The sequence below is a fragment of the Procambarus clarkii genome, chromosome 88 (genome assembly GCF_040958095.1).
Source record: "Procambarus clarkii isolate CNS0578487 chromosome 88, FALCON_Pclarkii_2.0, whole genome shotgun sequence".
NCBI classification, from domain to species: Eukaryota; Metazoa; Arthropoda; class Malacostraca; order Decapoda; family Cambaridae; genus Procambarus; species Procambarus clarkii.
The window spans coordinates 11,053,594-11,077,180 of NC_091237.1; the positions used below are offsets into that span (position 1 = coordinate 11,053,594).

At 39.6% G+C, this 23,587-nt stretch overlaps 1 protein-coding gene across 11 annotated transcripts in view; it reads left to right on the forward strand.

Annotated features, from left to right (window-relative positions):
- mask (multiple ankyrin repeats single KH domain) overlaps nucleotides 1–23,587 on the forward strand; it is a 110,638-nt gene that overhangs the window by 62,468 nt on the left and 24,583 nt on the right. For 7 of the 11 annotated variants that reach the window (XM_045727001.2, XM_045727004.2, XM_045727000.2 and 4 more), the window contains 13 exons: nucleotides 813–911; nucleotides 3,966–4,190; nucleotides 4,299–4,488; nucleotides 4,635–4,809; nucleotides 8,224–8,350; nucleotides 8,888–9,103; nucleotides 11,480–11,762; nucleotides 13,577–13,764; nucleotides 13,897–16,164; nucleotides 18,524–18,785; nucleotides 18,936–19,099; nucleotides 19,333–19,689; nucleotides 20,925–21,100. In XM_045727001.2, the coding sequence (XP_045582957.2) occupies nucleotides 813–911; nucleotides 3,966–4,190; nucleotides 4,299–4,488; nucleotides 4,635–4,809; nucleotides 8,224–8,350; nucleotides 8,888–9,103; nucleotides 11,480–11,762; nucleotides 13,577–13,764; nucleotides 13,897–16,164; nucleotides 18,524–18,785; nucleotides 18,936–19,099; nucleotides 19,333–19,689; nucleotides 20,925–21,100 (4,730 nt within the window). The remainder of the gene's footprint in view (nucleotides 1–812; nucleotides 912–3,965; nucleotides 4,191–4,298; nucleotides 4,489–4,634; nucleotides 4,810–8,223; nucleotides 8,351–8,887; nucleotides 9,104–11,479; nucleotides 11,763–13,576; nucleotides 13,765–13,896; nucleotides 16,165–18,523; nucleotides 18,786–18,935; nucleotides 19,100–19,332; nucleotides 19,690–20,924; nucleotides 21,101–23,587) is intronic. The other 4 variants (XM_069317495.1, XM_045727002.2, XM_069317492.1 and 1 more) reach the window with 1 other exon arrangement.

Here is a 23,587-nt window from a genome sequence, read left to right on the forward strand (position 1 = left end):
TTACATTTTACCTTGACACTTAAAGATATGACCTCAGCGTATCCAGTCTGAACCGGTTAGGCTGGGTCATAACACCAGCATGTAAAATTTCTTCATGGTTTTGGTGTAGCTGTTATAATCTTGAATGAATTTGTATTCCACTCCAAAAATGTTATGCTTTCTCTAGTTTAGTTAGTTTAGTTCATTTATTATGCACCCCATACCCATCTTGTGAGCGGTAGTGGAAAGGGTTACAGAGACACATAATGGGCTCAGGGACTGAACCCCCCAATTCATTATTAACATGGTGTCAAGGATAATATATTCAAGTTTTACATATTAGAAAAAATGCACAGCATTTCACAGTTCATTCTCATGAATTGACAACTGTCATATTTCAAGTGGCATTGCCTACTGTTCCATGAAGTGTGATGACAGGTTTAAGATTTCATGTGCTCAATGGGCATTTATTTGTACTTGTGTCTATAGGAAAGCAGGATGTAGTTCTAGTGCAGGGATGCCAGATTGGGCTACTAGTAGCCCAATTGGGTTACCAATTAGGATAATTGTATTCAATTAAAAAGCCAGCTATGTATGTCGCTACTTACTACTTTTTCGGCGACAGTTACAATAAGCTGGGCTGTTTATTCTGAAAAGCGAATCAATCAAAAAAATATTTGCCTACTTTTATTGTAATGTTTGTGACATTTAGTTCTTCAGCTCGTGACTTTTGGCAACTCAAATCTGGCACCCCTGCTCTAGTGCCCAATCTTGTTATTGTGCTATGTTTTCTATACATAGGTTTAATACTTTTCCACATTTGTTATTTACAGGTTTTACTCCATCATGGTGCAAACGTTGAAGACCATAATGAGAACGGCCACACCCCACTGATGGAAGCTGCTTCTGCTGGTCATGTGGAGGTTGCTAAGGTAGGTGTACATTAGAATGTTGCATCACAAAAACAGCAGGGATGGCAGTTATAATTTGTTTTGTCAGGGACAGGTATACTTTTAGTCTCTCGCTCTTTGTCAAAAGTTGGAGGCTAGGCACTTGGGGCTCGTCTTGCCCAAATTTGTAGGGGAAATGGTCTGAGGTATGGGATGTTCATAGGCTGGTTGGGGTAGGCCTAAGTTAAACAATTTAAGAAATGAGTCATATCACATACCCTTCCCCCATCTAATTGTCATGGATTCAACTCTGGTAAAGTGTCATATATTGGTCAAGATGTCTGAAGCATTTGTCATCAAAGAAAATTATTTCCTTATAGTTACACAGTAGCCTCATATTATATTTTATGACAGGGAAGATGGGCTAAGCAGGAGGTGACGAGAGGGGAGAGATTCGGAGCAGGAGAGGTTGCTGAAATAGAGGGAGTACAGAGAACATATACGGGATTCATAAACGAGATAAAGCACCTAAATTATTGGGATCGTCTCAAAGCTCTCCAAATGTACTCGTTAGAAAGATGACGGGAGAGATATCAAATAATATACATGTGAAAAATACTGGAGGGCCAGGTCCCAAATCTGCACAGTAAAATAACAACAAAATGGAGTGAACGATATGGAAGAAAATGCAGAATAGAACCAGTGAAGAACAGAGGTGCCATAGGCACAATTAGAACTGTATAAACATCAGAGGTCCACGGTTGTTTAACACCCCTCCCAGCGAGCATAAGAAATATTGCCGGAACAACAGTGGACATCTTCAAGAGGAAACTAGATAGTTTCCTCCAAGGAGTGCCGGACCAACCGGGCTATGGTGGGTATGTGGGCCTGGGGGCCGCTGCAAGCAACGGTCTAGTGGACCAAACTCACAAGTCAAGCCTGGCCTCGGGCCAGGCTTGGGGAGTAGCAGAACTCCCAGAACCCCATCAAGCAGTGGGGGGATTATATTTTATAAAAGGAAGAGGAGGTAAGTGGGGAAGGGGATAGAACAAGAGGAGTGGGAGGGGGAGATAATGAGGAAAAGGCAGGGAGTCGGTGGGGGGGGGTCTACCTACTTGTTCTTCCGAGGATCAAAATCCTAGAGTACTAAAATAATTGTCTTTAAATTAATGCATAATTTAATTAATTCAACAAGTCAGGTTGACTTGATTCAATTTTTCAACCTCACACATAATAATGTAGACTTAGCCAACAAGCTTTCCAATTTGAAATTAGATTATGTTTTGAACCTAGTGAGTTGTGATGTGACAGCCCTATTTACTAAAGTTCCTGTTGTTGACTTAATAACTTATGGGTTGAACTTCCCAAATATAATTTAATTTTACAGACTAATACCATTGCTCAATTTATTATATTGTGCATTAACACTGCCCAGCTTGGTACGCACCACCCAGCACACACCAAGGTGGGCTGAACGTTTTACATCAGCACACACCCACATTAAAATATTTGTACTCTTTTTCAGTGTTCTCACTTCAATTTTTGAGCTATGTCATTCATTCTGGTATCAAATTGTTTGCAATAGAATTCCCTAAAGGGATATATTCATACAAGGTCAAAAAAAGCCTGGCTTGCCACCCACAGCAAACCTGAAAATCAGCCGAGCGTTACCTGTAAGCGAGCACCTGCATTCAAATGTTTATGCTATTTTCAGTGTTTTTACCTCAATTTTCGTGCTACGTCGTTCATTTTGGTATCAAATTGTTCACGACAGAATGGTCGAAAGGGATAGGTGCATATATGGTCAAATGCCCCAGCGCTACATGCAGCACACCCCAAGATAGGTTGAGCTTTATACCCGTGAGTGAGCGCCCACCCACCAACTGCACTCAAATATTTCTATTCTTTCCAGTTTTGTCACCTCAATTTTCGTACTACGTTGTTCATTCTGTTTACAAGTTGTTCGCAAACAAAAGGCAAGCATTTTAAAGCTAGCCCACAATGACTGAAAAAATTAGATTTTTAATGAATATTTTAATTTTGACCCCTGCGTGCATCCTCGCCCAAACTGAGTACAGTACACTATATTCATATACGGATTAATTATGAGTTATCGGCCAGGCAAAGTTTTAAAGACAATTAGTTTAGTTTCAGTGGAAAATACTTCATACAGACATTTGGAATGGCATTTTCCCCTTTTCCCCATTCTGAGTAATCTACATGTGGAATTCTTTAAAGCAAAAATCTTACAAAGAATTCTACCCCCTACCTTGGTTTGGTATGGATATGTAGACGATTTGTTTGTGGTCGGTTAACTGTGACAATCCGGTTTCTTAAACAAATTTGACTTGCTGGACCCATCAATCAAATTTACGAGTGAGAATGGTAGTCTTCCTTTTCTTGACATTGATCCATAGTCAACAATATGTAGACAAGATTGGTAGATGCAACACTTTTCTTGTATTATTATTATTATTTTTTTAATTGCCGGAACCTTTTAAATTACAAATAGTTGAGTTAGAAAGTTGAGCTGTTAAATGAAACAGCCGAGACCTTTTATTTTGTGGGTTATTATATTAGGCAGTGGATGAAGGGAGGAATACAGTAGTTTAGCAAGAGAGAAAATGTGGAATTCAAGCAGTATACAAAAAGGATGGAGGAGTTTGTGATAAACATGATGCAACTTCTAGGGAAGTAAAGATTGTCAGAATTAAGAATAATGGTTTTATAAAATATGTGCATAGAACTATACACTCTTGGAAATTGGAAGACATTTGCTGTCTCAACTTGGCTGTTTATTGTTGTATTATTCTGTATTATTATTATTATTATTATTATTATTATTATTATTGTAATATTGAGTTAATATACATGTTATTGATGCTTTATATAGTTTATTTGAAGAAAAATTTGAGTGAGGTAATAGTTACATTGAAATACTAGTGGAAATGATGTATTAGTAAGAATACTGGGTTCCTCTGGATGATACCAAGGATGGCCCAAATATCATTTAGTTGAGAAAGTTATTTGATTGTAATGTCAGTGATTAGCACTATGATTACTTTCTGAAGAATTGTCTTGTCTTGTTTATTCTAGATACTATTAGAAAAAGGTGCAGGAATAAACACCCACAGCAATGAATTTAAGGAATCTGCATTGACTTTAGCCTGCTACAAGGGCCACTTAGAGATGGTTAAGTTTTTGCTTGATGCTGGAGCAGATCAAGAGCATAAGACTGATGAAATGCACACTGCCCTGATGGAGGCCAGCATGGATGGCCACGTGGAGGTTGCACGCCTTCTTCTTGACTCTGGTGCACAGGTAAGGCATTATTAAATTACACCATTTGACATTGCTTAATGTAAATAAATTAGTTTACTAAATGGAAACACAGTAAAAATTATTTTTTTTTTTTTTGTGTTGTTTTAGGTGAACATGCCTGCTGACAGCTTTGAGTCACCCCTGACCCTGGCTGCTTGTGGTGGCCACACTGACCTTGCACTCCTACTTTTAGAAAGAGGAGCAAATATCGAGGAGGTAAATGATGAGGGATACACCCCTCTCATGGAGGCTGCCAGGGAAGGACATGAAGAGATGGTCACATTGCTGTTGGCTCATGGTAACTTTTGAGCTGTGTTCAGTAAATACATGTCTTGGCATGTGGGTATTCCATGCATATCATAAGTTGACATTGAAATTTGCTTCTGGAGGAGGAGAGAAGGGGAATAATGTATAGATTCAGTTTATTGACACTTGTGTTTTCAGGTGCGGACATTAATGCACAAACGGAAGAGACCCAAGAGACTGCGTTGACATTAGCGTGTTGCGGAGGCTTTAGAGATGTTGCTGATCTTCTTATCAAGGCTGGAGCAGACTTGGAACTTGGGGCCTCAACGCCGCTAATGGAGGCAGCACAAGAGGGCCACCGAGATCTGGTCGAGTAAGTGCTCCATGCTACCCACTTTCATTTTAGGTTGTTGAGTGTAGGTGGATTTTGGTGCCAGTTATGGTTATCTTGAGATCTTGAGGTTATCTTGAGATGATTTTGGGGCTTTAGTGTCCCCGCTGCCCGGTCCTCGACCAGGCCTCCACCCCCAGGAAGCAGCCCGTGACAGCTGACTAACACCCAGGTACCTATTTTACTGCTAGGTAACAGGGGCATAGGGTGAAAGAAACTTTGCCCATTGTTTCTTGCCGGCGCCCGGGATCGAACCAGGGACCACAGGATCTACCAGGGACCACAGTTTTAAGTCCAGTGTGCTGTCCGCTTGGCCGACCGGCTCCCCTGATTGGGCAATTGTTTATAAAAATCCTTAGTTCCAGACTAAGTTACACAGTAATTCACATTAGTTTGTTTTTGTTTTGTTCTGCAAAGAGAGTTTTCAGGTTGCTAATTTTACTTATTTATAGTTGTAGTATAGTGTATATTTTGAGACACCTAAATACTGTAACCTCAATACTGTAGTTAACTCGCTAAACCTATATTTTATTTTGGAGATGAAGGGTAAATTATATATGAGAATTTTATTTAGATATGTTTGCATTTCTCTCGGCATTTTTGTTTTTGTTTCAACAAGACTAGAGCATTATCGATTCCTTGTTTTGTTTGTGTATTATTCTGTAGCACAATTGGCTGCCACTACTATCTGTCAATAGGTAGTAGTAGCACCATCATAATGTTCCCAAAATCTCCCCTTGCCCCCACACATTCCTGACTAAGCAAATTTACACCCAATGAGCTGGGAAAGAAGGAAGGGAACAGGGGCAGCAGAGTCAAATTAAAAAAAAACTTTTCATAGGCACTCGAAGCTTATTTTCTTAGCCATCTTACTAAGTTGCTCCATCTACCTACGATGTGTGTGCCTTGTGAAGGTTCTTGGGATCAAAGGTCCTGTGGCCCAGTCTCCAACCAGGCTGCTGGACCAACTTGTCCCCTTATAAAGAACGTCGCATTTCAATCGTATGTGTTACATAATGCCAAATATTGTACTAGAAAATGGAAGTTGCTTGCGAAAGTGACGCACAATCCCATATTCTGTTTTGGGTTCTCTGGTAGGTTAGGAGAGGACACTTTAAACTGATCGTTTTCTTGACGTTGGGAACCCTTAGGAGGATGGGCTGGTTGGACTTGGCTACTTGCAGCGTGACATATGAATCACAGCCTGGTTGATCAGATATGCTTTGAGGTGTTTGTTGAGTTGTCTCTTCAATCCTGTGAGAGGCCAGCCAGTTATGCTTCTTATGTGTGGTGGGAGTGTGTTGAGAAGTAAAGGTAAAAAACTATAAAAGGAACACTAGAAAAATAAACTACAATACACGAAATGTAAGGAAAGTTTACTGTAGCATTAGTGTGATGCTTTACCATCCTGCAGATGCCCAAATGGAGAGGGCAATGCAATTTCTACCAGATGCAGCTTCCCATAAAGAAAAGCCTTCTGTGCACCACACACACTGGCCACTATGTCAGAGAATGCATCAGGCATGTAATGGGTAGCAAAGGTACTATGGGACCTACACTACCCTAAACATTTATGATCGAGCAAGACTGAAACAATGCCCTGAATTTGTTGAACCTCTTGTTAGTTATGGACCCTTGGGATGCAAATTGATTTAGCTCGGCTTGACTGCTGTTCAAGTGAATAAAGATGCCAAATTATACGATGAAGGATGCCAATGAATACTGGCCGATAAATGACAGGACACAAATCATGATGGATCACAGGATACATAAACAATACCCGGAGGAGTTTAGGAATCGTGAAGTCTAGGGTCTAATTTTTAGCCACAAATCAAAGAATGATTTTGGCCAAATTAAACAATCCTCCCTTCCCTTAAAGAAACAAACCCTGGGTCTCAAAGTAGACTGTGAAGCTTCAAGAACCTCTTTCTGATTGTCACAAAAATTGCTGAATTAGAGGGGATACAGAGAAAATGTCATGTATTGACACAAAAAAGCACCTAAATTATTGGGATTGTCTCTAAGCTGTCAAAATCTACTCAGGAGAGGATATGAAAGGAGTATCAATGTATGCATGGAAAATAATGGAGGGCCAGGTCGAAAATTTACACAGTAAAGTAGCAACATACTGGAGTGAACAATATGGAAGGAAATGCAGAATATTTGAAGAATAGAGATGCTAAAGGTACAATCTGAGAACACTGTCTGAACATCAGAGGTCCACGATTGTTGAATATCCTCCCAGCAAGTATAAGAAATATTGCTGGAACAATATGGAAGTGTTAAAAAAAAACTGGACACGTTTATGCAAGAAGTGCCGGACCAACCGTGCTGTAGTGGGTTGTGGGCCTGTGAGCTACTCCAAGCAACAACCTGTTAGACCAGGCTCTCACAAGTCAAATCTGGCCCAGGGTTGGGCTTGGAGTAGAACTCGCAGAACCTCATCCAGGTACTATGCAGGTAGGATCAGTTAGGCTGTTTTTATGATATCCATGAATTACTGAGCATAATTGAAATGTTCTGAACACAAGGAATCACAATATCCAATGACCAGGCATACTCGTGCAGAGGGAGGGCAGGGTAGACATTGACGAATGCACTGCCTAAATAAATTAAACGGAAGTTATGCAGGTTATTACAGTTGGTAATGCAGATAGGTTCAGTCAAGGCATGCAGCATGCAGTTACCACAGTTGCAAGGTTCTGGGAAGTGAGGCAGTATAAATGCACTCGGAGTACAGTCGCCGAAGTGTGGCTCTACGCATATTGTATTGGCAATAAAGCTCAAATTCTCAGCAAGTGTTGAGGATGAAACCTATAATTTAACTAGGGACTGAGTTACATGCTTGTTGTGATAAAGGACTACAGACCCAGGGGAAGAGTGTGGGCAAGTTCAGAGCTGTGTTAGTGTTGCTGTAGCCTGGTGGCAGTTGAGAGTAATGATCAGATGGTAATGCTGAAAGTCTGGTGCAGATTGCTGCCTTTCCCTGCTTGTTCAGCTCCTGTCATATGGACTTTGTAAGATTATACCTTAGGGATTCACAGTAGAATGACTTGTCTAGTATTTTAGATTACCTTATGTACATGGTGCAGCCTTGAGATTTCAGAGGTGCAAATTTCAGATGTGCAGGTAGAAGAGGGTATTATTTTTAGAATGTTCGTATTGTGAGACTTGATAATATAGACATAAACTACCTCTTTCAGTTGCCATGAATAGTTTTAAAATGAACATTGCTTATTGTAGTATCCAAGTACTGTAGGTGTTTATATTATACTTAACACAGTACTTTTAGAAGAGTTAAGTATTTTTTTTTTTTAACTTTTGTTGTGTATAAAGGAACATGATAAATATAAATTTAAAGTACTCGAGAATAAAATTAAACTGCTATCTTGTCAGGTATTTGATTGAAGCTGGTGCTAATGTCAATGCCCAGACATCAACAGGAGACACTGCACTAACTTATGCTTGTGAGAATGGGCACACCGATGTTGCTGACCTCCTGTTACAAGCCGGGGCTAATATGGTGAGTGATGACCTATTAATGTATATTAAAACATCAATTTGTTGAACAAACTCTTACGGGGAGCCACTATAGAAGTTTAAAAATATTGATAAGCATTTCCTTATACAACTTTGCTTTCCATTCCATTGTATCAGCAGCCAAATCACAGCTTTCTCAACTCTCATTGTAATCATAGTTAATTGTACTCTACAGTATTTGAATTGTGAAGTCTTTGCTTTTCAGGAATATTTTCACAAGCTGTATCCTTTTGCATAAAAATTACAACCTTAATTTATTGAATTATAATACTAATGTCTGAATGCCTTGACCCAAGGATTTAGCATGGGATGTATTGTAGAGAATGCCAAAGCCGTTTCTTAAACAAAGTAAAATTGACTTCCCAATAAATGAAAATTTTAAACAAGGTAGAAATAATTTTTTCCTCACATTAAATAATTTGAATCAAGTATGTGTAGCTTTCAGAGAAATTGTTTATCAATCAATCACATTGTACTTAGTGCAAATTGTATTTGTCTTTCTTTTAAAAACCTTTTTCAGGAGCATGAGAGTGAAGGTGGACGCACACCAATGATGAAGGCTTGTCGGGCAGGTCACCTTTGCACGGTTCAGTTCCTTGTTGTAAAGGGTGGTGATGTGAACAAGACGACCACCAACAACGACCACACGCCACTTTCCTTAGCCTGTGCAGGTGGTCATGTTCCTGTGGTGGAATTGCTGCTAGTTCACGGGGCCGATCCACATCACAAGCTCAAGGTGAGAAGAGAACTGCTTTCATCCATTGCTTCTAAGACTGTAACAGTGCTATATAGTCGTAATGGCTTGGTGCTCTCCCCTGATAATTCCTTCCCTCTAAGACTGTAATAACCTAAGTGTAGCTAAAGGATGAAAGGTGTTGTGGTGTCTCGTCTTCCCAGTGTCATATAACACTTTCAAACTACTGACAGTTTTTTTCTCCACCAACTTCTTAGCTTGTTCCAACTATATATCACTGCAAAAGAAAACTTTCAAATATTTTTTGGCACCATTGTTTCCTTAGCTTGAATCTGTATCCTCTTGTCATTGAAGTTGCTGATTTCAGGAATTCCTCTTTTTTTCGATTTGGTTGATTCCTGTTAATATTTTGTAAGTGGTGATCATATCACCTAATTCTCTTCTGTCTTCTAGTTTGGCACATTTAATGTCTCTAGTCTCTCATCATCTCTTAGTTTTTCAGTTCCGGATGTCATTTTGTAGCATGCCTTTGTTCCTTTTCCAGTTTATTTATGTGCTTCTTTAGATTTGGGCACCATACAACTGCTGCATATTCCAGCTTGGTCTCACAAACTTCTTGAACAGTTTTTTTAGTATTTTACCATCCATATAATTGAAAGCAAGTCTGTAGATGGAAAGCGATGCATACGCTCCTCTCACAATGTTCTGTGTGTTCCTCTGGTGACAGCTTACTATCCAAAACCACCTCTAGATCTCATTCTTTATTAGAGTTCTGTAATTCCTTTCTACTTATTTGTAAGTTGTGTATGGTCTATTTTCTCTAATTCCACATTCCATAACATGCCATTTATTCACGCTGAATTCCATTTGCCATATGGTACTCGAAGCACTTATTTTTTCTAGATCAATTTGAAGGGCATTACAATTGTCTGCATCTCCTGTCTTCCCCAGTATCTTAACATCATTTGCAAACATGTTCATATAATTCTGTATTCCTTTTGATATTGTTTATGTACCCGATGACCATTACTGGTGCAATAACTGAACCCTGTGGTGCTCCACTAGTAACATTCCTCCAGCCATATATACCCTGTACACTGTCTCTGATTACTGCCCTCCTCTGTCTGTCAGTTAGAAATTTTTTTATCCATGTCAGAAGTCTCCCTGTCACCCCTCCAGCATGTTTGTTTCCAAAACAACCTCTTGTGTGGGACTGTCGAGTCTTTTTTTTTTTTTTTTTTTTTTAGGTCCAGATAGATGGTCAACCCATCTATCTCTTTCTTGTAGAATCTGTGTGGTTCTATCATAAAAATTAAGTAGATTTGTCATACAGGATCTTCCTGTTTGAAAACCATGGTGTTTGTTATGTCATTACTCTAGGTGTTCAACCCATTTGGCTTTAACTATTTTTCTAGTGTTTTAACTACCACGCTTATTAATGACACGAGTTTACAATCTAGAAGTTCCTCTCGACTACCCTTTTTATAAATTGGTACTACAGTATGTTTGCCTATTTTCATGTACAGTATCTGCCAAGTTTCCTGTGCACAAGGATGTCTGGAATGTTAATTGGAGTAGAATGCTCAGCTCAGTTGCACATTCTCACAAGGTGAAACTCCATCAGGTCCAACCACTTTATTTATTCCTAGTCCCATGAGGAACCATCCATTCCTTATCTCTTGTGCTGAAAATCCTTTGAAACATTCACCCGCTGGTGTGCTTACCTGTCCCATGGTGGTGGCCAACTTTGTTATTGTCGATCTTTTGTTTTAGAGATTAAACTTTTTCTGTGCAGAATTATTGCTCACTTTCACTTATTTCTTTTGTCTTGTTATGTTTCACCTTCCTTATACCTATATGTAACCTGGGACACCACTTAAAGCCCTCAACCTGCTCCCAATAATTTTCTGTTCCCACCAACCACTACAAACTAAAGACCATAATGGAATCCTTATAATGTATCTGGACCTCAGAAGATAGTTTTGTTTAATGGAGAGACTACTGTATAACAATTTTATGGTACTCTATCTAGAAGCATGAAATAACAAGTTCAATATTGTTATTGAAATAACAATATTTTTAGTTTGGGATACTTTTAGGAAAGTAGTAATTGGCTTTAATAAAATTCTTACAATATTTTTACTTATTGTGTAATAACCATTTATACTTAAATAAGAGTCGAGTTATAAGTAGTCAGTATGTAGGAAAAAATCGTTATCGTTATTTGAAAGTTAAATACTCAAATACTGGTAATTATTTTACCAGTTATATATATTTAAATTTTATTCTTACTAGAAAATGTAATTTCCTAAGAGTCATGTGATGTAAATCCAAGAAAATTACTGCTTTTCATTAATCATTTGCTTCCAGGGAAAATATAACACTAACACTGTCTAAATTTACACATTCTGCTTACAGGACAATTCTACCATGCTGATGGAGGCCAGCCGTGGTGGTCACACGAAGGTGGTGCAGCTCCTCATTGACTTTCCCACCTCCATTTCCCATCTTCTTCCTGTGGTTGCTCCTCCTCACCCCAGTGTGACTGGCGGCGGCGCAGGAGTAGCGGGAGAGTTGACGAGTGGGCCCTTGCTGGAGGGAGACCCACCCCACCTCACCATGGGCCTCACTGTGGTTCCAGGCTCAGATCCTCAGACTCCTTTAATGCTCAATGCAAATCAACCCATATTTAATGATATTGGTAGGCATTCTTTTTAGCTTTAAACTTTGTGTGCATGTTAAGCATTTTGGGTCTGGTAGTCCTAATATTTAATTTTCTTTTACATAATGTTTGTTTTGTATTACTGTTTTTTCTTTATGGGGTTAACCATATAGTACTGTATATAGATTTTTCTGGAGAATTATCATTGCTCTGTTGTTGAATTGGTATATAATCTTGTTTATGATGCTGCTTAGTGTGGAAGATTAGTGTGTTAGTGTGGAATGGAGGAGTTATGCTTAATACTCTAATTTCCAATCTTCTCCTAGATACCGAGAATGTCACAATGTGGCTTGACACAAATACCCAATCCACACGTATGAGATTAAATAATGTTTTGGTTGGTCTTTGAGCCTTACCAAGTGGAAATATAAGCTTCAACTCTGTAAAGGTCCAGGTCAGGCTGAAATGTCAGAACTTTGACTTCATGTGTGTGGGGGTTGGGTTACTTCTGAGGTGATGTCCTCACACCTCACCAAAGCAAGGAAATGTAGAGGGTTAATAATGTGATTATAACCTAAGCTTAATAAAGGCATATTTTTTACTGTTAGTCACCAAACTGTAGTCATTTTCAAATTTATTTCACCTTTTGTTGTGTGTGTAAATCATGAAAATAAACACGTGATTAAAAATGTGACAATGTCACCTTTTGTTATATTGTTGAATGAGAACCATCATTTTGCTCAAACACTGCACTTCAGAGATTTGCTCTTCACTAATGAGAGAGCTATATACAGAGAAAATGTATGAAATTCTTGACAATTAGTTTTTAAAGATGTTCAATGTTTGTTTCAATAGATGAGGTAGATATTGCTTGATTTTTCTTACAACTTTACATGATTTTGTTGGGCTTCATCCTCAAACGAGTTAGTTTCTGAGAAATATCATGTCAAGCAATGGAGAAATAAATTGCAGAAACCGTTCCCCACAAAAACCGCAAGTAAAAGTGGATTACCATATGTATAAAATTAAATATGAACATATTACAAATTCTTACCAAGTTTGATGCATAATGACAAATTACAACAATAGAAAACACTTTCTAGTTATAATTTCTGGAGAGCGTCGTGCGGGTGAAGTTCCTGCTACTACAGCATCACTTATGGTTCACTAATGTCTGGTGATCCTGTTATATCCTGGACAAGTGTGGAGTTGTAGTATCACTATGCATGCTAATTCTGTGGGCTGTGTGAACCCAGCGGCCAGCTGGAATTGTCATGGACCTTTCATGTTTGCTGCATATGTAAACGTTCTTTTATATGCAGCTTTTAATCAGTGCTTAGTGTGTTTAGAATAGGAAAGGTATCTTGAGTGTGGGAAGTGTAAAACATTGAAGAAGGGGAAGGGGAAGAAAAAAAAATTAAGAATTTCTGGAACAGGTCACCTCTGTCTAATGACTGATGATTCAAGAGACACCTCCACTCCCCACCTCCACACGTGAACTTTGAACATGTATTCCATAAATGAAATATATATAATAATAATTTCACATATACTAGTAAAGTTAAATATTTCTATAAATTTGAAAATGGGGACCTGTGGACATAAAACGTGTGTGCGAGTACGCAGACCTTGCGTGTTCTCTGGGGCTGTGGGCCCATGCAGTCAATCTAATACTTAAAGCAAAAGGGTATAATATACCAAGTATATCATAAAAAAATATATATTTTGGCACCAAAGTATTGCCATACATTTGGGAATATATTTAGGCATATCAGTGATTGGGGCCCCCCCTTTAATTCATGTTCTGTTCTAAACCAGAATAAAAATTCTAATGTATGCTTGGTGTAACATAGCTCGACTAGGAGATGGAGGTCTACCAGGAGGATCTACTACCGTCTCCAGTACTCAAGCCTCGGTTACTAAGGTAAACCGTAGCAAGAGCAATCGTAAGCCTGCCACTTCATCTGTGTTACCTACCACCATGGCTCCTGGCCTTACTCCTGCCACTGGGGACAAGACTACCACCAGTGAGGCTCAAACTGTGAGTTAAATGTTTTCTTCCCATTTATATTTGCAAGAATTACTTATATATTTTATAGATGTTTATTTCACACATACTTATGACAGTGGGTTTTTTATTTGAATAAAAAATTAATTAGATTTTTTTTTTCAGGCGAAAACGTCATCAGTCAATAATGCAACCAACAGTGATTATGTTCTATTAACCCCAACCTCTCCAACCTCACCTCCACCTGCCAATCAGGAAGAGGCTAGCACAAAGTTGCGACCATGTGATCGTCTAGATCAGTATGTAGACAACCTTGTTAGGAAGGCGGAGCAACCTCACCAAAACCGTGAAGAGCAGATCCTCCAGAAGCAGCAAATTCTAGAAGAGTTGCAAAGGGTGGAGAGGGAATTACAAGGGAAAGTAATCCCTTACAGTGGCAACTATGATACCCCAAGAAGCACGAATAACAGCAGCTGCAACAGCAGTGGCATTACCACAAGCAGTAACGGTTCAATTGTTGGCCCAATGTGTAGTAACAATGTGTCATCCATTACAACGTTGGCCAGCACCAGTACCAATAGCAACACCAGTAGTGGCATCAATGCAGGAAGCACGTCTTTGGCAGCTCCTCTTGTTTATCCTCCTGCATCTCTGCATACCCATGTACCCATTGCTACGCATACTGTGGAAACTCAGACAGGCTTCCTTCCTGGCACTGGATGGGCAAGTTTACCCCCAGGTGTAGTTATGTCAGAATTACCCCCAGTGGTGTCCTTATATGGTGGAGCAGCTTCTGCAGCCCAGTTACCAATTTCACTTCCAGCTGAGGGAGCCCAAGTACCTTCATCAATGTTTTCTGGGGGGACATGCCCTCAGGAAACTGCTGGTTACTCTGCATCATCTGTGTATCACACTCCAGCCTCACCGCCTTCTCTTCCGACTCACAATATTTCCTCGTCTGGACCAGCAACAGGAAACGTTCCGGTCTCGGAAAGACCAAAAATGATACCTTCAAAGAAAGCAGATAAAAAGAAGCTTCAACTTCAGCAGCAGAAGCAGCAACCTGTATCTCAGCAACAACATGCTACTCAACAGCAGATGATGGTGCAGCGTAGCCAAGCTGTTCAGCAGTTACAGCTTCAACCAGTACAGCTGAGCCATGGGGTTGATGGTTCATATAGTTGTCCAGCTAGTGGCTTAGGTACTCAACCATTACTCGTGCCAGGTGGTAATGTTACTTCCTTACCTCCACCACCTCCTCCTGGTGTGCTGCATCCTTCAAGTGGAGCAACACAATGCCTTCCACCTCCACCACCACCACTTCCTCCTCCCCTTCTTGTTGATACTACTCATGATCAGAGCTGCCAGAATAAGAAGTCTGAAACCAGTGTAACAAGAGGAAAAATGGATAAAAAACGTAGTGTTCCCTCAGAATGTGATTGTCCAGGGCTTTTACCAAACGAAGAAGTGGCTAGTAGTGGGGCTGGTTTAAGCAAGTTAGAGAATGATTGTGCGAGCCGTGATGCTGATAGTGGAGCAGAAGTTGTTCCTTTAACATCATTAGGTGCTCCACTGCAACTGTCAACGGGGTTGGGGCCGGCCCCGGGCACAGGTTTGCAGTTTGTTCCCACTACTCTTGTATCCTCTCCTCACCTGCAATTTGCACCCTTCCAAGTTGGTACAGGATCTGTGCCTCTGCAATATGGTCACTTGACATCCTTGGGGATGGGGCAGGCAGTGTCCAACCAGCCAGTCACCAGTCAAGCTGCTGCTGCTGCAACAGCAGCACATCAGCTGCAAGTAATAGGTTCCTCTGGAGTTTCAGCTAGCAGCAGTGGTAACACTAACATTACCAATGCAAGCGGTCCTGTTGTGACAGGTGTTCCTCATTCTAGCAAGTCTCAAGTAAAGAAGTTTTTGCTTCACTCACCGCAGATAGGAGTAAATGCAGGAGAGAGTGGAGGTCAGCAACGTGGACCCCCTCTCGGACCTCTTTTGCATACTAGTGCAGGAACGCCTCCTACAGGACAACAGGTTTCTCACCCTGCCTCGCTCAGTCAACCATCTAAGAAAAGTAAGAAGCAGGTTCGAGCTAGTGTAAACAAGCAAGAGAGAGACGGTCATTACAGCCTTCCTGTTAGTGCAGATGGAGTAAGTGTTCAAGATGCTAACCACCACCAGCCTGTTGCTGCAGGCCTACCTCTAGATCAAGCAGCCCAGGGTGTTGTATATGCTAATACCCATACCATGGCCCACTTTCCTGCTACCATGGCAGCACCATCCGGTGCTCTTCCTCTTACCAATGGACCTGTTACATCGTTCGGCCAGGGTTTACAAGTTAATGAGTCTGGGTTAATGGTTGCTACCCCAGCTGCCCCGGCCAAGATACTCAATGACCAATTACCTGACATGATAACAACACCTGCTGCTCAGGTAAGCCCTACATTTTTATCATTTTAAGTCTACTATATTTAGTATTGATACCATCTGTAGAGTTAACATAGTATCCAAACACCTTGGGAGCTGAAATATGAGAGAACAATTGTATTACAAATGTACTCCAATATGGTATGTAGAATAAAACCAACTTTTACCGATCTAGCAAATTAAATGTTAAATTTTTGAGCTAGACATTCTTGGCAGCAGCTGTCATTTCCAGTATTAATGTAGCTAATTTAGCTAATCCTTTACTTTGCCATTTTGCTTAAATTCGCCTTGCAAATCTACATTTATTAATATGGTAACATGTTAATTATATCATCTGGTAAATTTATAAACCAGATTTGTTTATTTTTGCTCTTGGGGATAGTACCACAACATTAGTGGAAGCATAATTGACAAAATCTCGTATGGATAATAGGTAAAATGTTGTCTGATCTTTCACCTCCTTCATGACCCAAGTTAATTTTCTGTTAGTTTTGGGAGGTCTTAATGACCCGTGTACATTTAGGAAAGGCAAATCCATCATAAAATAACTTTATTCAACATCAAATTAAACAAAAAGTACAATTTGTTTTTGCTATTATTTTTGACTTGTCAAATTTGATAAAGCAATCATTGCAAACAGTTTAGTTTCAAACATAGATATACAGTGCAAAATTGCTTCAGTGAATGTTTGTCTCCATTGCACACCTTTCAGGCTGAATTTACACACCCACTTTTTCAAATAAATGTTCTGCAAATCTGGTGATGCATGGATTTGCATGGCCTGGGCATTGCCCAAACTAAGGCATTGAAAATTTGAAATTGATTAAATGTTTCTAAAACAGTATTACATATTATTAACATCATAATATCTGACAAAATCTCTTTCCAAAAAATGTTCATTGTATACAAGCAAATGTCACTTGATGGATATGAATATCCACAGGAGTATACTCAACAATCAAATGATATACAGTACACTGTATACAAAATCCACTTTCTCAGTGACTGATGACTAAAAGCTCCACTTAACTGCCTGAAAAGTGAGCGAGTAACAAACACACTATTCATATTTCATAGGTTATACAGTATCTTTAAACATGATTACATTTGCACTTCATGGCACGTTGTAGCCCACCTGTCTTCCCCAGTGCCATGCAGCCGATGCTTTAACCATCCTTCCGATGCACGCCTTCTCTAAATCGCAAACCAATTGTGATTCACCAGTAATACTGTGTTTAGTCTTATTAATAAACAGGCAATAATAAACATGTCAGTTAGTATTAGTAGTGTACTGTACTTGGCATGCGTGTGCACACAGTTCTCTGTAATAATGCATACTATACTACTTGGATAAAATGTTGAGAAGTGCTACCTACCTAGCTGTACTAGTTTTATCACAGGCATGCATATGCCAAGTGTGAACAAATAAGACAGCCCTGACAACACTCCAACTAAACATTCATATTTAAACTGCAGAAAGCAGCAACAGCCAAACACAGAATGAGAGTAAAAGAAGAAATCATAGAGAGAGAACTTGGAATTGAGAAATGCCCATGATGGGGAAGAAATGTGGTGAGCAAATTACCTGCTTGATGGGGTTCTGGGAGTTCTACTCCCAAAGCCCGGCTGGAGGACAGGCTTGACTTGTGAGAGTTTAGTTCACCAGGCTGTGGCTTGCAGTGGCTTGCAGGCCCACATATCCACCACAGCCCAGTTGGTCTAGCACTCCTTGAAGAAAACTATCTAGTTTTCTCTTGAAGATGTCCACGGTTGTTCCGGCAATATTTCTTATGCTCTCTATGAGGATGTTGAACAACTGTGGACCTCTGATGTTTATACAGTGTTTTCTGATGGTGCCTATGGCACCCCTGCTCTTCACTAGTTCTATTCTGCATTTTCTTCCATATTGTTCACTCTGATATGTTCACTTCATATCATTCACTTCACTTCAGAAAATTGTGGTTAAATTAATCGAAAAGTTAGGGCCATCAAGTTTCCAGAACCAGACGAAGTCTTTGCCACAGTTCTAAAAGAATGTGAAAACGAGCCAAACCTCTGACTTTTGTTTTATAAAATACAGATGAGCAAAGTGTTGGAATTATGGGAGGTTGCAAATGTTGTGCCAATCATTAAGAAGAGAAATGGATCTCTTGTCAAAATACTGGCCAAAAAATTGCTTGAATCGGTAATGGCAAAAACCATTCATTTACATCTAAAGAAACATTTTTTCAGTGCAATTGTCTATTGGGCTGCTAATTAGGGGAGTTTTATATCAGAATGTGTTCAAGTTATAGTTTTGTATGCTTAACTTTTTAATGTCATATTTTGAAAGTGTTTAATTTTCTTAACACCTTTTTTTTTATAGGTGGGTGGTGGACAGCTTGGGGTTGGAGGAGTACCAGTGTCAGTGGGAGTTCCATACATGGGTGGTGATGGGACTGTTCCATACAATGGGTCAGCGGGTATTGGACCCGCAGGAGTATGCCATTATCCTGCTGCAATACCCTCCCATCTGGTTGATGTAGATATCGAGACAGATTCCAACCATGACACAGCCCTGACGTTGGCTTGTGCTGGTGGCCACGAGGAATTGGTGCAGCTTCTACTTGCTCGCGGCGCCAACATAGGTATGATTTTCGTGCGGTATGGAGGTCATTATCAATTATCACAAAATTTTCTCAATACTTTAAATTGTTTAGACACACAAAAGTATGTTTCACAATAATAGTGTGTGTGTGCCATCATTTTTGTAATGTACATTTTATATCTGTTTACAGAACACAGAGACAAGAAGGGATTCACCCCCTTGATACTAGCAGCTACAGCAGGACATGCCAAGGTAGTAGAAACTTTACTCACTGCAGGTGCACATATTGAGGCTCAGTCTGAACGCACCAAGGACACTCCTCTCTCTCTAGCATGCTCAGGAGGCAGATACGAGGTTAGCACCTCTTATTACTCTTGAGCTTGTTAATTTTAATTAACATAATTTATTAATGGCTATCAATTCTAAATAATTCCTTCAGAATAGCTTGAATATACATTTTTTAGCATTTTGTAGCAATTATTTTATTAGGGTATCAAATCTAGATAAATACAAGTTTGTCTATTGCATTTAATAATGCTAGGAATTAATTTTGAGTGGCTTTTAAAGTTGGGGTATCTGGTTTGCAGGTGGTAGAAATTCTCCTACAGCGAAGTGCCAATAAGGAACATAGAAATGTATCAGACTACACCCCTCTTTCTCTGGCTGCATCTGGGGGCTTTGTTAACATCATTAAGCTGCTGCTTGACAATGGCGCAGAGATCAACTCACGCACAGGATCCAAGCTTGGTATCTCCCCACTCATGCTTGCTGCCATGAATGGTCATGTGGCAGCTGTGAAACTACTATTAGACATGGGCTCGGACATCAATGCTCAAATCGAGACCAATCGGAACACTGCCCTTACCTTAGCTTGTTTCCAAGGTCGGCATGAAGTTGTATCGCTTCTCCTTGACCGCAAAGCTAATGTTGAACACCGTGCCAAGGTAGGCTATAGTAAAATGCGCTGATAACCACTGATTTTAGCTAAAATCACACACTTGCTTTTTCAGCATCACTGGCAGTATGAAATAATTAGGTTTTGTTCTTGATACAGTACTTACAAATACAAGCTATTGGGTAAAAATGCAACTATAATTCCTCTTATTATAATAACTTATAAACCATATACATAGTTTAATTTACAATGCATATGGTACAGCATTGCAATTTTCTTTATATTCCTGCTAACAATGCAAATGGATAACAGATGATTGTGCTGAAGCAGTTTTAAGAATTCCAAGTGGAATTTGGTTATAATTAGATTCTAGTGTGCCAGCTGGTAAAATTGTTAAAGGAAGCTTTTTATTGCAAGTGAGTAATGTAGGTTTTAGGGCCCATTTGATGTTATCCTTGTTATATAGAAAACAATTATGTCAATGTATTGACTTGAAACATTAAAAACTCTCTCTTTTCATAAAGTAGATTTACATTGAACTTCCCAGTGCAGCTCCTTTGCAGCCATTATTAAGATAATTAAATATCATACTTATCGCTAACTCTGAACTTAGCACTTTAATTCCCTAGAAATTATTAGTTGGTTTACAGGAATTTTTGATCGGATAATTCATATTGTGTGTAATGTACAAGATTTGATGCATGTGGAGTGGAATCTTGTGTAAATGGAGGAATTAATTTCATACCCCTTCCATGGCACTAGAAACTGTTGCATCCAAAGTTGCCATTTTGCACTTTTTATGGCTAGAATTATGAAGTTTTCATTAGTGCAAATATTAAAAAACACTTCTGCACTTAATTTTTTCTTCCCCCCTCCCCCACTCATTCTAGTTCAGTTTACTGGAAGTGCAATGAAGAAGTGCAAAGTTATTGTACCAGAATGGGCTCTTTATTTATCAAGACTTGCCTTGGACCATGTTCTGTTTAAGGGGACCAGTGTGTATGTATGTAAATGTATACATGAACTATTGTGTGTTTGCATGAGTATTAAAGGGAGCAAGCACTACTATAGAGGATTTGTTGCCATTATTGTGGTGGTTCTCCACGATGCTCCTCAGTATGGAAAATATGGTGAATAGGTTGGGGGGGTTTATTTTGAATATCTTAAACATTCATTCCCTGTGCTGGCCTCTTATATTTTCTGGTTAAATGCCTTGTGACTTCTTGAAAGTATAAGCGTTAATGAACATGATGACAGCGTAACAAGCTCCATCTTCATACACAGACTGGATTAACACCTCTGATGGAGGCTGCAAGTGGTGGCTACGTTGAGGTTGGGCGTGTCCTGCTTGACAAGGGGGCAGATGTCAATGCTCCACCTGTACCATCTTCTCGAGACACTGCCCTCACCATCGCAGCAGACAAAGGCCATTATAAATTTGTGGAACTTCTTATACAACGGTAAGTAACTGGATTAATGTAGTACTGTACTAGTTGTTAATATGAATACCTCATGATTCTCAGACTCCCATCCCTCCCCCTATGGCTTTGGCTTTGTAAAGAACAAGTGATTTGTAAATATGGCTTTGTAAAGAACAAGTGATTTGTAAATATGGCTTTGTAAAGAACAAGTGATTTGTCAGTCACCAGCTTCTGATCTGGTGCATAGAAATCATTGTACTTTCCATTCAGGTCACTGAAAAAGTGCCTCGCTTTCTCACTCTTCTATCGTTTGTTGTTCAAGTGTCACTATTCTCCAAATGGTTTCTACATAGTCTTCCTGACTTGGCACCATCTTTTGACAATTACTTATTCTCAAAATGAATACATCTGAAGTAGTATGTACCTGTTAAGACATGTATTGCTTGTCCTATTGTTCCGATAGTTTTGGATGATGCGTTTCACAATATTTCGTCGTCATATATAGGGCAAGAAATACCTACATTTCAGGTTTATTACAGTCCATCCATCACTGCGTATGTGAATATGGTGTTATGCTGTAGTTTTTAATAAGTTTGACTGCCCACCTCTTTATTTTCTGAACGATATGTTTGACAAGCAGCATAAACTATGCATCGATTTCACTTGCAGAAAAATTTAAAATGCTTGGAATACTCGCCTAGTTGTGCTTGTGGGGGGTTGAGCTTTGGCTCTCTTAAGTCTTGCCCCCTTAACACTTACGCTGGCCCGGCGGGCAGCCTGCCACGGACTGCATGGTAGGCCGAGCATTTCCCGTGAGCTCACCCACACACTCTAATATTTATACTGTACTCTTTTTCAACTTTCTCACCTCAATTTTCGTGCTTCGTCGTTCAATTTGGTATCAAATTTTTGCAATAGAATTCTCTAAAGAAATATTTGCAGGGAAGAATGTTACCAATACCATAAGATAAAGTACATTGTCATGTGGGAAAAACCCTGCTTTTCGTCATTGGTTACAGTCGTTATTCATTCCCCGACATTATGACACCATATCATTCGTTTTTGTGTTGCTTCCTTCACAAGTGTCAGTACAGTACCACAATATCATATGTATAAAAAATGAGTAAGCATATCTGTACTCACCACCCAATGATTATAGAGCATGAGTTGAACATTAGATAGAACCCCTCCACCCGCTCCAGGAAAAGATTTCCTGAAGTAGCTCAACAGATGTTTTATAAGTGGAGGGGGAGACGTTGGCGCACATTTTAAAAAAAGTCCCACATTATTAGGACAATAAATTGAATTTTTACAAATTTTTAGGTTAATGGTGGCCCTTTGCGTCATCACCGACTGTATTTTGGTTTTATGCCGCATATATGCATCATCAGGGTGCCAAAGTGCTAATTGTCACTCAACTGGTATAAAAGTTCCTGAAGTTATTGGGTTCTTATCATCTCTGCTTTTGAAACTACATAGGGATACTGCCTCCACCACATTACTGCCTATTGCACTCCATTTGTTGAATGCAGTGATAGTGAAAAATTTTTTTAATGTGTGTGGGGCTCGTGTGAGTACTTTTAAGTTCCACCTGCGACTCCTTGTTTATGTGCATGTTCTGCCCAAGTGGAGTAAATCTGTACACCTACGGCTCGGGCTTGGGTACAAATACAGTATTATTGGGAATATGGAACAGATGCTAATGATGACAAAACAGTGTAATCTATGGAGTATGTTAACGTCTCACACTCTCGCCCATTGTGTTCTTGATTACTCGCAGATTAATGTACAGTATATAGAAATGCAGAGATAAGGACTGTTCCTGAACAAATACCCTGGATGTGTTATAGCAGAAAGATTGATGATATTCTGGAGAGAGAGATTTTGCACCAAGATTGAACCTATGTTGATTTGTTAGTGTCTATTTGTAGCCTTTTTATTGCTATTTATATCTATGTACAGTGGTACCTCGGAATGTGAGTATCCCTGTATGCGAGTTTTTCGGAAGACGAGCAGGATTTCCTCAAAAAATGTCTCGGAAGGCGAGGGTTACCTCGGGACGCGAGTTTGTTGATACGCGTACAGGCCGACCTAGCGCGTGGTGGTTCGGCGATCGTCGCCTCTCTGCCCCGCCGCCCCTCAGTTTACCATTGTCTCGCGCTCAGTGACTACCCCCACATCAATTCTTCTCGCGGATTTTCAGTGTTTTGTTGGATTTTTGGTGATTTGACTATACAATTTGTTATTATATATCTCACCATGGGTCCCAAGAAAACCAGTGGTAAGGATAAAGGCCAGAAAGCCCATGTGAGGATGATAATAGAGGAGAAACAAGAGATCATTCGGAAGCATGAGAACGGTACACGTGTTGTTGAACTTTGTAGGCAGTACAACAAAGCCACATCAACAATATGCACTATACTTAAGAAGAAAAATGAGATTATGGGTGCTAAAGTGGCAAAAGGAGTAAGAACAATAACGAAACAAAGACCACAAATACTTGAAGAAGTGGAAAAGTTGTTATTA